We start from the raw sequence: 13,669 nt of genomic DNA, 5'->3' as shown, positions 1-13,669 counted from the left end.
TAAACTTACTGTGCTTGAGATCTCCTTTCCCCAGGATTCAAGGTTGAATTCTTTCTTCCTTTTGGTTTCTGTCCTCCTGAGGTTGGTCCAGTGGTTTGTCTAAGCTTCCTATAGGGTGAGATTTATGCTGAGTTTTTTTTTTTGTTGTTGTTGTTTTGTTTGTTTTTCTTCCGATGGGCAAGGTTGAGTGAGGTAGTAATCCTGTCTGCTGATGATTGGGTTTGTATTTTGTTTTGTTTGTTGTTTAGATGAGATGTCCTGCACAGAGTGCTACTGGTGGTTGGGTGATGCTGAGTCTTATATTCAAGTGGTTTCCTTTGTGCGATTTCTCACTGTTTGACCCCATTCCAGTACTCTTGCCTGGAATGACCCCACTCCAGTACACTTGCCTGGAAAATCCCATGGACGGAGGAGCCTGCTGGGCTGCAGTCCATGGGGTCGCTAAGAGTCGGACACGACTGAGCGACTTCACTTTCACTTTTCACTTTCATGCATTGGAGAAGGAAATGGCAACCCACTCCACTGTTCTTGCCTGGAGAATCCCAGGGACAGCGGAGCCTGATGGACTGCTGTCATTGGGTCACACAGAGTTGGACACGACTGAAGCGACTTAGCAGCAGCAGCAGGGTTAGTCCTGGTAGTCTAGGGTCTTGGAGTCAGTGCTCCCACTCCAAAGGCTCGGGGCTTGATCTCTGCCTCAGGAGGAGCCCCCGCTGCCCTCTGCTCCCGTGGCCGGGGTTGGGGCTCCTGCAGTCCTTCCCCGCTGCTGACCTGTTCTCCACGGCTCTTCGGCTGTTTCTTTGGGACCCCTCCTGGGCTCCGGGCCTCACCTCATTCCCGGGTTTGCTGGGCTTCCTTTCCAGCATCACACTGGAAATGCTAGATGTTCAGCTCACTCCCTGTTTCCCATTTCCTGACATTGTTTCTGGTCTTTCTTATTTCTAGTCGTGTCCTCCTGACCCTGCACTCGCTACTTTTCCTGTGATGCATAACTGTCTTTATTATCATTATCTAGCCCTGGAGGCCTTATTCTTGGAGGTAGATTTGGGCTCAGTGGTCTTGAAGAGTTGGACACGACTGAGCGACTTCACTTTCACTTTTCACTTTCATGCATTGGAGAAGGAAATGGCAACCCACTCCAGTGTTCTTGCCTGGAGAATCCCAGGGACGGGGGAGCCTGGAGGGCTGCCGTCTATGGGGTCACACAGAGTTGGACACGACTGAAGTGACTTAGCAGAAGCAGCAGTATGTGAGGAACTTTCTGAAAACTAAAATTATAAACAACAGAATTAGTAACTTTTTAACTCATAGATAATATTTAAAGAGCTGCTTAAAAATATTTTTATTTTGATTTTGGAGATTAACATATAAGGTAAATTATTTGAATCTTGAGAGGCCTTTAATCCGGAGAGCCTATGAATTTTTGAACATAAATGTGTAGTAATTTAAATATGCATATTTCAATAAAGTAATTCAACAAATTGTTATGTAATCTGATATCAAAATAGGTTAGGTTTATTTGTACTAAGATTTGAATTTTGCTTATAAAAAAAATTTAAGACAAATTTAAAATAATGTTTAATTTTCTTTGCATTCTCAGCATGTTTGTAAAGCACTTCAAGAGTTTTATACAGTTAACTGTTCAGCTGAAGATGTTCTCAACTTGGATTCTAGCACTGAGGAAAAATTTAGCCGCCATTTAATATTTCAACTCCATGATGTGGCATTTAAAGATAATATTCATGTTGGTAAGTGAACTGTTTTTTTTTAAGTTGCAGTTATATTGAAAACATATTTTCCTTTCTTCTTAAAGTTTTGTATTTGTCACATTTTTAATGGTCATTAATTAACCTGTCCTAAAAAATAAATCATGATTTTTCATGTTTTAAGTATTTGCCTCTAGTTCTAGACTTACTTCTGTGCCCAACACAGTTTAGATGCATTTGTGTACTCAGGATATCCTTGGCAGTGGTGCCTCTTGCTTTGGATACTGGGATGGTCATGCGTGCCACGGGCCTGGTTTTTATTCCAAGAAGAGTCGTTTCAGAAGTTTTCTGGGTAATGCAGGAGAGACCCAATTCAGGTCTTACCTGTGATGCCTCAGATTGGGATTTCTGACCTTTGCTTTAGCATTGTAGCATTGCTTTATCCTTTAATACATAAGGGCTGGGCTTGGGTTCCAGGCCACACTCATGAAGCCTTGTTTGTTGTTCCAGGTCAAATATTAGGGTGGGGAGAAGTCTAGATGTGTAACCCTGAAAGTATAACCAGAGGATTAATTCCAGGACTGGACATTTAGGGGTACAGGCCCAGATATAAGTGAAATCAGTGCACAGGAGAACAAATAGGCAGAAAGGGAACACTGAAAACCAAGGTCTGAATAAAAGTCAAACTCCTGAGTGTATGTCTTAGCAAAGGTAGGGCAAGCAGGTGACTGACTGAAGTTCAGGTAACAGGTAATCCATTCAGAACAACTATCTGACAATTTCAAGGGTACCAAGGGCAAAGGCATGAACATAGCTATTAAGGGACTGGCATAAAAGTCAAGGTCTAATTGCTAGAGTAGGGTAATACTAGGTCAAGTGGCCTAGTGTGCTGTGTACCAAGGACTCATTATCTTCCCATTTTGTTTGCTTAGTTGGATATTTCTTCTCTCTTTAATCCCTAGTTGTTCAGTTGATCAGTCATGTCTGATTCTTTGAGATCATATGGACTCCAGCACACCAGGCTTCCCTGTCCCCTACTATCTCCTGGAGCTTGCTCAAACTCATATTCATTGAGCCAATGAAGCCATCCAACCATCTCATCCTCTGTTGCCCCCTTCTCCTCCTGCCTTCAATCTTTCCCGGCATCAGGGTTTTTTCCAATGAGTTTGCTCTTCACATCAGGTGGCCAAAACATTGGAGCTTCAGTATCAGTCCTTCCAGTGAATATTCAGGGTTGATTTCCTTTAGGACAGACTAGTTTGATTTTGTCCAAGGAACTCTTAAGAGTCTTTTCCAGCACCACAGTTTGAAAGCATCAGTTCTTTGGCACTCAGCCTTCTTTATGGTCCAGCTCTCACGTCTGTACGTGACCACTGGGAAAACCATAGCTTTGACTGTATGGACCTTTGTCACCAAAGTGGTGTCTCTGCTTTTTAATACGCTGTCTAGATGTGTCAGAGCTTTTCTTCCAAGGTGTCAGAGCTTTTGTTCCAAGGAGCAAGCGTCTCTTAATTTCATGGCTGCAGTCACCGTTTGCAGTGATTTTGGAGCCTAAGAAATAAAGTCTGTCACTGTTTCCACTTTTTCCTCTTCTATTTGCCATGAAGTGATGGGAGTGGATGCCATGATCTTAGTTTTCTGAATGCTGAGTTTTAAGCCAGCTTTTTCACTCTCCTCTTTCACTTTCATCAAGAGGCTCATTAGTTCCTCTTTGCTTTCTGCCATTAGAGTGGTGTCATCTGCATATCTGAGGTTATTGATATTTCTCCTGGCAATCATGATTCCAGCTTGAGCTTCACCTAGTCCGGCATTTTGCGTAATGTACTCTGCATGTAGTTTAAATAAGCAGGGTGGCAGTATACAGCCTTTATAGACTCCTTTTCCAGTTTTGAACCAGTTCATTGTTCCATGCCTGGTTCTAACTGTTGCTTCTTTTCCTGCATATGCATTTCTCAAGAGGCAGGTAAGGTGGTCTGGCATTCCCATCTCTTTAAGAATTTTCCACAGTTTGCTATGATCCACACAGTCAAAGGCTTTGGCACAGTCAGTGAAGCAAAAATAGATATTTTGCGGGAATTCCCTTGCTTTTTCTATGATCTAGTGGATGTTGGCAGTTTGTTCTCTGGTTCCTCTGCCTTTTCTAAATCCAGCTTGCACATCTGGAAGTTCTCAGCTCACACACTGTTGAAGCCTAGCTTGAAGGATTTAGAGCATTACCTTGCATGTGAAATGAGTGCAGTTGTGCAGTAGTTTGAGCATTCTTTGGCATTGCCCTTCTTTGGGATTGGAATGAAAACTGACCTTTTCCAGTCCTGTGGCCACTGCTGAATTTTCCAAATTTGCTGACATATTGAGTGAAGCACTTTCATAGCATTATCTTTTAGGGTTTGAAATATCTCAGCTGGATTTCCATCACCTCCACTAGCTTTGTTTGTAGTGATGCTTCCTAAGGCCCACTTGACTTCACATTCCAGGATGTCTGGCTCTAGGTCAGTGATCACACCATTGTGGTTATCTGGGTCGTGAAGACCTTTTTGTACAGTTCTTCTGTGTATTCTTGCCACCTCTTCTTAATATCTTCTGCTTCTGTTAGGTCTGTATCATTTCTGTCCTTAGCCCATCTTTGCATGAAATGTTCCCTTGGTATCTCTGATTTTCTTTAAGAGATCTCTAGTCTTCCCATTCTGTTGTTTTCATCTTTTATCACTGAGGAAGGCTTTCTTATCTCCTCTTGCTATTCTTTGGAACTCTGCATTCAGATGCTTATATCTTTCCTTTTCTCCTTTGCCTTTCACTTCTCTTCTTTTCTCAGCTATTTGTAAGGCCTCCTCAGATAATCATTTTGCCTTTTTGCATTTCTTTTTCTTTGGGATGGTTTTGGTCACCACCTCCTGTACAGTGTTACGAACCTCCATCCATAGTTCATTGGGCACTCTATCAGATCTAGTCCCTTAAATCTATTTCTCACTTCCACTGTATAGTCATCAGGGATTTGATTTAGGTCATACCTGAATGGTCTAGTGGTTTTCCCCACTTTCTTCAATTTAAGTCTGAATTTGGCAATAAGGAATTCATGATCGGAGCCACAGTCAGCTCCCAGGCTTGTTTTTGCTGACTGAATAGAGCCTCTCCATCTTCACCTGCTAAGAATATCTAATCAATCTGATTTCAGTTAAGAACATCTGGTGCTGTCCATGTGTAGCGTCATCTCTTGTGTTGTTGGAAGAGGGTGTGTGCTATGAGCAGTGTGTTCTTTTGGCAAAACTGTTAGACTTTGCCCTGCTTCAGTTTGTACTCTAGATTCAATACTTATTAATATCCAAGCTTTCATCCCTTGGATGTTAGTAATTATCCAATCTGTCCTTGTCCTTTTCATTCTGTCTATAACCTTCATGATCATCCACTATCATGGCTTCAGTTCCCATTTGTGTGTTGATGACTCTCAAATCCTTATCTGCAGGCAAGATTGGTCTCACATTAGACATCCCCACACACACTTCAAACGCAGCATGTCTTTAACCACTCTCCTCATCTTTTCCTCGAAACTTGCTCCTTCTCCTGTGGCACGTGTATCTGAGTGCTGTGAGCGTCCACCCAGTTACCTGAGTAGAAATACTCTCACTCACTCACTCTAGTCAGATAGCGAGAGGGATCTGATCATACCACTTGTGTGCCTCGAACTGCTCCAGGATCATTCCTTGCCTTCAGGGAAAGGTGCAGAGGTCCTGGTTCGCAAGGTGAGGCCCACGGGTGCCGGCCTCGTCTCTAACCGCTTGGCTCTTCTTACTCCGCCCTTCACTTAGCTCCCACCAGGCCACACTTTCCCTGGTGCTTTGCGCTGTTTTCGTCTCTCTCTGGCCAGTTCGCTTGGTTGAGATTCCGTGTAGGCACTGTCATCTGAGAAGCCGTGTCTGTTACCTCTCAAACCCGAAGACGTTGGTTTGTGTGGCATCTGGGTTGCAGGGCGCACCCAGTACCTGTTACGTCAAAGCAGCCACCGCCTTTCAGGGTAATTTCTTGTTTTTGTTTTGTTTTCTCTGTTCTAGTTAATGTTTCCTTAGGGCATGGATTGATTCTTACTCACTATTGTATTTCCAGATCTTATCAGGTAATAATGTCTTTATCAATAACATTAATAAGATAACAATCATAAATACAAGTAGTGATGTAACATTTGCTGAATGAATGACTGCACGTTAGGTGGGCTGTACTGTCGGTGTGGACACGGAGCCCTCAGCAGGACATTTCTTTGGTTCCTACTTACTCCTCACAGTCTGCTCTGTGACTCCTAGCCCCAAGGCTAAAGATTGAGATTTGTTGCTGGGGAAGAAGGGGAGAAGGGAACTTGGACAGGTAATAATCAGTCTCTGCTACAGCGATTTTCTCAAGGCAGCTGACAGTCAAGCTGGGCTTGAAATCAAATTGCATCATACAGACTAAAATAAGAAAGGCTTTACTGTCAGGGCAACACAGGCAAAGTATAGACATGAGTTTGTGACTAATGTGGGGAGCAGTGGGAATCTAGAGTGGCGAGAGGGAGAGACACAGTCCCAGGTGATTAAGTGGGGTGCCATCTGAGGCTTTGATCCCCTAGCATTTTGAGCAGCCAGAACCAGAGGTGCAGAGACTATGAAATTACCCCAGCTCTCCACTTTGGTTCCTCTCTCTCGGTGTATCTCTTGGTGACATTTCTATTCCCTGTTGTCAGCCTTTTGGAAAGAGGAATTAGGCTAGGTGTAAGAGCACAGACTGTGAGCAGGATGTACAGATTTGGTCTGCTTGAAGCACTCTGCTGCCAGCCTGCCACAGAACCTGACATTCTGTGATTGATATGTTCTTTTGGGTTATTCCCAGCCAGTAGTCCCTGTGTGAATGAAGAGGGGAGGGAGACACGGCCCGGGGAAGGGCAGCAGAGGGCAGAGCTGTTTGTGGAGCCCGTGTTGGCATTAAGGTGGCCCCTCCATGGCCCCAGCCTGGCCTGGTTGGCTCCGTGCCACAGGTCAGAGGCCTCCCGACCTGCTCAGCACGGCCTTCACAGCCAGGCTGCAGCCACGCCTTCTAGAGTGTCAAGTGATACCCAGGAAAATTGACTTTTATCAATTTATTGCTTTACTCTCCTTTGATATATCATGATTACAGCTGGTTCAGTAACCACACATTCTTTGTGTCAAGTAGCTGTAATTTTTTGTACATTTCCAGGAAAATTGACTTTTATCAATTTTTTGCTTTATTGTCCTCTGATATATCATGATTTTTTTTTTTTTTTTTTTACTCAGTATATGTTTCCCTCATCCCAGAGATAATCTTGTCTGATATGATTGCAAGCATCAAATGCTTTTGCTTTCATTTTGATGCTTAGTGTTATACAAGATAGTGAATTGTTCCTTTGATGAAGAAAGTAATTGAGTCTAATTTGGAGGAAGAATTTTGAACTCAGAGCATGTGTATCTTGTAATTTAAGGGTTCAAGCTGTCTGGTAAATAAGTAACAAACCCAGACTGTACTAGCTTTAAAGACTAAAATTTAGTTTTTCTTGTAGTAGTGCATTTGTCCACTGTTGTTAGGCAGGAAACAGCCTAACCAAATTATTTACTTGATTTTTGCGGTATAAACAATATATAAAAGTTTAAAGAGGCTCCGGATTGTCATACCATCTTTGCTAGGTACAGATATCACTACTGATACTTAGAGCCCTTAGAATAAATCTTGACATACAATAAATGTATTTACTTGCTTTAGTTCTGGATTTTAGTTATTGGGCCACAACCCAGCTCGTGGCCGCATAGAAGAAGGGAGGAAGAGCGTGACCCTTAAACTGACGGCTGTGAATGTCGGGTTCTTGGGGATGTCAGGGCAGCTAAAGGAGAGAGAAGCAAGTCCTGAGAGATTTGCTGACATCCTGACTTCAGGCGAGTATGGCAGAGCTTGGGAGAGCACTGTTCACACATATAAGCCTTGCTTTATTTTATTAATAAATAAAATTCTTCAGTCACTGATTTGAATGTAAACTCTATGCAGTTTGTATTCATCCGAGTGCGTGTTTGGGGACAGAGCATTAGCCCCAGGCCCACACTAGCAACAGTGAAAATCTCACGTTCACCTTCCCTTCTGAGGTTTGATCATAAGTTACACAAGCTCTCTTGCGAAAGGGAATTTAAAAAGTTAAAGATTACGCAAGAGGAAGGACGCACAGGAGACGTGTGTTACAATTTGTAATAACCACTCAGCCTTAAAACCAGAAATCAAACGTAGAAGCCCTGCTGCGTAAAATTGCCACCTGCGGCTCTGTGCCTCGATCTTGGTATGGTTTGCAGAAAAGAATTTGATTAACCTTTTTATTTTTCCTTTAGGTAATTTTGTGCGAAAAATCTTGCAGCCTGCTTTTCACTTAATTGCCAGTGAAGATGAGGATATGACCCCAGAGACGACGGGCCGTGAATTTACCCATTTTTCTGAAACACCAAGTGAACAAGAAACTTGCTTTAGTAAAATGTCCACAGATAACAACGTAGGAGAGAGCCGGACATCGAATTCAGAGAAATTGGGGAGGCTGGGGTCAGCTCAGCAAAGCAGTCCTGATCTTTCATTTTTAATAGTGAAGAATGACATGGGAGAAAAGCGTCTTTTCGTGGATCTGGGTACGTGGAATTGACCGCGTTCTGTTAGACGGAGCTGTGTGCTGCTGTGAGGCACTGCTCCGTGCCCACTTGTCACTCGCCTAGGAGTCTCACCCCCAGCACTGCCCCTCGGTGAGAGCGGGGTCACAAGCAGAACGAGATCGTGAGCTCAGGTGCTGGAACTCTCGGAGGTTTCTGGGCTGAAATCTCAGAGAGGGCCTGGGGGACCCACAGAAAGGCTGGCCGGGGCTCCGGAGGAGGGTGATTGTGGCCGGCTCCTGCTCTGAAGCGCTCACAGGGGTGCAGTTGGGTCAGCAGTCTCCAGCAGTGCTGACAGGTTTAATTAGATGAAATAACCTATAAAAAACAGGTACAGTGTAACAATGACATGAAGGCTGGGTGTTCTGCACTGAGGAGCTTTGCAGGGGCTGCCTCATCAGCTTCCTGCTACGATTGCACCAGGCTTCTTCAGCTGTGCCGTCTTCTGCCCTGCCCCTTTCTGCTTGCTGAATCCTAGGGTGTATGTATGAAACACTGGCGTGAGACCTCAGCCTCGTTAGGTAGCACTCAGGCCAATCAGCACCCCTGATTCAGCTGAGCTTCCATTTGGCAACCTAAACCCGACTTGGTATTGAGCTCTAGCTTGTGATTTGAAAAGCTGTTAAGAGCAGCATTTTTCCATTGATGGTTAGAGCAATTCAGAGAGCTTCAGTGTCTACAGCTTGAAGAAAAGTGAGTTTAAACCATAAGCAAGGTTACAAGGCCAGCCAGGCTGAGAGTGTTCCTGTTGTATGGCCTGTCTTCCCAGCACCCCTGAAGACCAGCTGTAAGAATTTAGAAGTATAATAGCCATACCTCATTTTATTACACTTCACAGATACTGCATTTTTTTTTTTACAAATTAATTTTTACGAGTTAATTAATATCACAATTTTCCCAACAGCATTTGCTCACTTTGTGTCTGCTTCATGTTTGATAATTCTTGCAATATTTCAGACTTTTTCATTGTTATTATATTTGTTTTGATGACCTATGATTACTGGTCTTTGATGTTAACTACTATGACTTGAAGGCTCAGATAATAGTTAGCATTTCTTAGTAATAAAGTATTTCATAATTAAGGTATTTACATTTTTGAAGACAATACTGTTTGCACCTTGAATGAACTGCAATATAATATAAACATAACTTTAATATGCACTGGGAAGTGAAAAATTCCGTGTGATTCTGTTCTGGTATCTGCTTTATTGTGGTGTTCTGGAACTGATCCCACTGTAGCTCAGAAGTATGCTTGTGGTTTTCAGTGCACAGGTCTTTCGCTTCCTTGGTTAAATTTATTCTTAGATATTTTATTCTTTTTGATGCAATTGTAAATGGGATTGTTTTCTTAATTTCTCTTTTGATGTTTGTTATTAGTGTATAGAAACACCACAGATTTCTATACATTGATTTTATTTTCTGCAGCTTTATTGTATTCATTTATTCTAACAGATTTTTGCTGGAGTCTTTAGAGTTTTCAGAAAGACGGTCCCCGACTTATTGATGGCTTCACTTAGGTTTTTCCTCCACTTCCTGATTTCACAATGAGGTAAAAGTGGTATATTCAGTGGAAACCATACTTTGAATTTTGAGTTTTGACCTTTTCCTGGCCTGGCGATGTGTGGTGTGTATCACGCTCGTGTGATGCTGGGCGGCGGTGGCGAGCTGCAGCTCCTCAAAGACGGGAAACTGACGCGCTTACACCCAGTCTAGATGCGGACGGCAAATCTGCTTTTCACTTTCAGTATGCTATTCAATAAGTTACATGGGATATTCAACACTTCATTACAAAATAGGCCTCGTGTTAGATGGCTTTACCCAGCGGTAGGCTAATGTAAGTGTTCTGAGCATGTTTAATGTAGGCTAAGCTGAGCTGTGCTGTTTAGCAGGTTATTTAAAGGGGGTGAGGACATTTACCTTTGGCAGTTGGCTGCCTGGAAGTCAGCTGTGTTTGGCATTTACTTCTCCAGTACCTGCCCCAGGACATTTCCTGAGCAGCTGTCATTAACCCAAACCCAGGTCCTGTGAAATGAGGTCCTTTGAGCACCAGGGATTATGTATTACAGAAAATGGAAACAGTGACAGACTTTAATTTTTCTTGGGCTCCAAAATCACTGTGGATGGTGACTGCAGCCATAAAATGACTCTTGCTCTGTGGAAGAAAAGCTATGAAAAACCTAGACAGTGTATTAAAAAGCAGAGATATTACTTTGCTGAAAAGGGCCATATAGTCAAAGCTACAGTTTTTCCAGTGGTCATGTATGGATGTGAGAGTTGGACTATAAAGCTGAGTGCCGAAGAATTGATGCTTCTGGATTGTGGTGTTGGAGAAGACTATTGAGAGTCCCTTGGACTGCAAGGAGATCCAGCCAGTCCATCCTAAAGGAGATCAGTCCTGGGTGTTCATTGGAAGGATTAATGTTGAAGCTGAAACTCCAGTACTGTGGCCGCCTGATGCAAAGAGTTGACTCATTGGAAAAGACCCTGATGCTGGGGGAGATGGAGGGCAGGAGGAGAAGGGGACGACAGGGATGAGATGGCTGGATGGCATCACCGACTCGATAGACCTGAGTTTGAGCAAGCTCTGGGAGCTGGTGATGGACAGGGAGGCCTGGCGTGCTGCAGTCCATGGGGTCACAAAGAGTCGGACACAACCAAACGACTGAACAGCAACACGGAAAATGCACCGAGACTGCAGCACTTTCTCGGCCACCTCTGTTTCCTGCAGCAGCCAGAGCCGTAGGGAGAGTTGGCTTCCTGGGCTGAATTGGAATGCACTGTGCCTGAGCAAACATGAAAGGCTGTGAGTCTACCTGCCTGTTCCCCCTAAAGCAGCACACAGATGCCCCGTCCAGACCAGTGTGTTCGGGCTCCACAGTACATTGCTGCGGGTGCTGAGATGCTGGGAGGCTCCCCTCTCAGGAGGGAGGCTTCAGCTGGGATCCCCAGCACAGGAGAGATGCAGAGCAGCTGAATTTTGCCTTGAAATTCCTCGAGGCCTTGATGCCACACTGGCCTCTTGTCCCAGCCAGACCTGGCACAGTGTAGACCCTCCCAAGGGGTTCAGCCCGGGGCACCGAGCCCGGCTGTGTTGACCCCACCTTCGTTGAGCAGTGGAACGCAAGCCTGCTCGGTCTCCAGGGATGGGCCAGCACCCCTAGTCTGGGAGGTCGGAGAGGATCAAGTAGGCACTGCTTTTACCATCCTGCCGATGCCCTCTTGTAGTTGATTTGCCGTGCTGTGATGGCTGTCAGCGTACAGCCCCTGATTCAGGTATTGTTATCTATGGGCTAGCTCTACTGTTTTCTCGAACTTTTTGCCCTTAGAAATTTGAGCAGAGTGGTGAGCATAGGTCCTTATGAATTATTTATCTCAGAGACACTTTTCTGTGAATACCAAGCAGGAAGAGAGGAGATAAGTTTTGTGGATTATCTTGTAGAGATACAGAATCCCTGTATATGTCCAAGGAAGGAGGGAAGAGGGTAATCGTTGTGGATTATTTCTTACAGATACTGATTTCTTATCGATTCACATACTGACCTCCTCATTGGTTCCAGCCCTTCACTTTGGTCTCTTCGTTTTTCGACACCGTCTCTTTGGCTTTGCTTTTTCAGACTCTCTTTGAATTGTTGGTTTGCTGCCTCGTATGCCTGTTTTTTTTTGTTTAACCTGGAGAATTCCTCATACACCACGTTCCGCCTCTGCAGGACTGACTTTCCTTAGTGTATGAGCCCATCCCTGCGGCCCCCAGCGTCATAATTCTGTAACTTCAGGGGCGGTTGTACAGGAATGAGAAATAGCCTGCCGTATCTAAGTGGCACGTCCTGTTTACGCTCTAATCTCCTGTTGCAGGTTGCTGGTTGTGTCCTGGCGATCGGAAGCGGCGCTGCAGTGTTCCTTGGGCTGCATGTGCCTTTTGCTCTGTGGTTTTCTCAGGATACAGGCCCCTGTGTGGGAAAGTCCGATTCTAGGCTTAGCCTGTCTTATCAGTTTTATTTCAGTCATTTGAGGCCTCTCCATTATACTGGCTGCTGCCAGTGTGTATTTCCACCGACAGCTTAGGGGCATTCTTTTCTTCTCCAGGCAGCTTTCTCTGGCAGCATTGATTGTTTTTAGAGTTGGAAAGATGGCCATAGTGATGGGTGGGATGTGAATTCCCGTTGACTTTTTTTTTTTTTTTAACAGTTTTTAATGAAAGCTGTAGACAAGATGACTTCATTCCTGCATCTTTTCAATTGTTTCTTCCTGATATTTGCCCTTTTCCTTTCCTACTCGGCGAGATTTGGCTTTGCGTTCGAGGATCTTTTTGCAGTCTTTGTCCAGTTTCAGTCTGGTCATAACCACCTTGCTGGGGTGAGTGCCCACACGTGGGCAGTTGTGCCATTAGCCTTCTCCCGCTGCACCGTTCAGAGCAGAAGACGCGTTTCTTCCTGGAAACCTGGACTACTTTGCCAGTGTGCTGCCCTTTGTTGTGCCCTCGTACAACCTCAACTTCATCATCCTTTCAGATGGGCATGGATGGAACGTTGTACTTCTGTCTTAGCTCTTTAGAAAGAGGAGAAGACACAATTTTCCTGTGAATGTGGGAAGGTGCAATGAAGTGCCTTTTTCAGTTCTTGCTTCGGTCAGAAGTCAAAGGGATTGAACTTCATTTTGGCAGCTGGCACTTCAGCGATGGCCACAGGAGGGAAGGGATCTGTGGGCTGCCATTGGCCTTTTGATTGACATTCCTGCAGCAGTTGGGGACGCTTAGCATCTTACCTGAGGTGGAAGTGTCAGGTGGTTTTTCCTTTTTTTTTTTTTTTTAAAAAGGGGGTGAGGACAATTTACTGTTGTCAGTAGACTTCCTGGAAGTCAGCTGTGTTTGAAATTTACTTCTCCAAAGGCAGAGCAACCAGAGATCAAATTGCCAACATCCATTGGATCATCAAGAAAGCAAGAGAGTTCCAGAAAAACATCTACTTCTGCTTTATTGAATATGCCATAGCCTTTGAGTGTGTGGATCACAACAAACTGTGGAAAATTCTGAAAGAGATGGGAATACCAGACCACCTGACCTGCCTCCTGAGAAATCTGTATGCAGGTCAGGAAGCAACAGTTAGAACTGAACATGGAACAACACACTGGTTCCAAATCGGGGAAGGAGTACATCAAGGCTATATATGGTCACTCTGCTTATTTAACTTCTATGCAGAGTACATCAGAAGAAACACTGGGCTGGATGAAGCACAAGCTGGAATCAAGGTTGCTGGGAGAAATATCAATAACCTCAGATATGCAGATGACACCACCTTTATGGCAGAAAGC

The 13,669-nt window shown here is 44.3% G+C and overlaps 1 protein-coding gene and 1 pseudogene across 7 annotated transcripts in view; one reads left to right on the top strand and one right to left on the bottom strand.

Annotated features, from left to right (window-relative positions):
• PRIMPOL (primase and DNA directed polymerase) overlaps positions 1 to 13,669 on the top strand; it is a 50,621-nt gene that overhangs the window by 17,700 nt on the left and 19,252 nt on the right. For all 7 annotated transcript variants that reach the window (XM_055567422.1, XM_055567420.1, XM_055567417.1 and 4 more), the window contains 2 exons: positions 1,601 to 1,748; positions 8,057 to 8,344. In XM_055567422.1, coding sequence (XP_055423397.1) covers positions 1,601 to 1,748; positions 8,057 to 8,344 — 436 coding nt within the window. The remainder of the gene's footprint in view (positions 1 to 1,600; positions 1,749 to 8,056; positions 8,345 to 13,669) is intronic.
• LOC129643177 (60S ribosomal protein L26-like) lies at positions 12,578 to 13,014 on the bottom strand (annotated as a pseudogene).

This window comes from Bubalus kerabau, chromosome 2 (genome assembly GCF_029407905.1).
Source record: "Bubalus kerabau isolate K-KA32 ecotype Philippines breed swamp buffalo chromosome 2, PCC_UOA_SB_1v2, whole genome shotgun sequence".
Classification (NCBI taxonomy): Eukaryota; Metazoa; Chordata; class Mammalia; order Artiodactyla; family Bovidae; genus Bubalus; species Bubalus kerabau.
The sequence above is the reverse complement of the archived record's forward strand: the minus strand, read 5'-3'. Positions and strand labels throughout refer to the sequence as shown.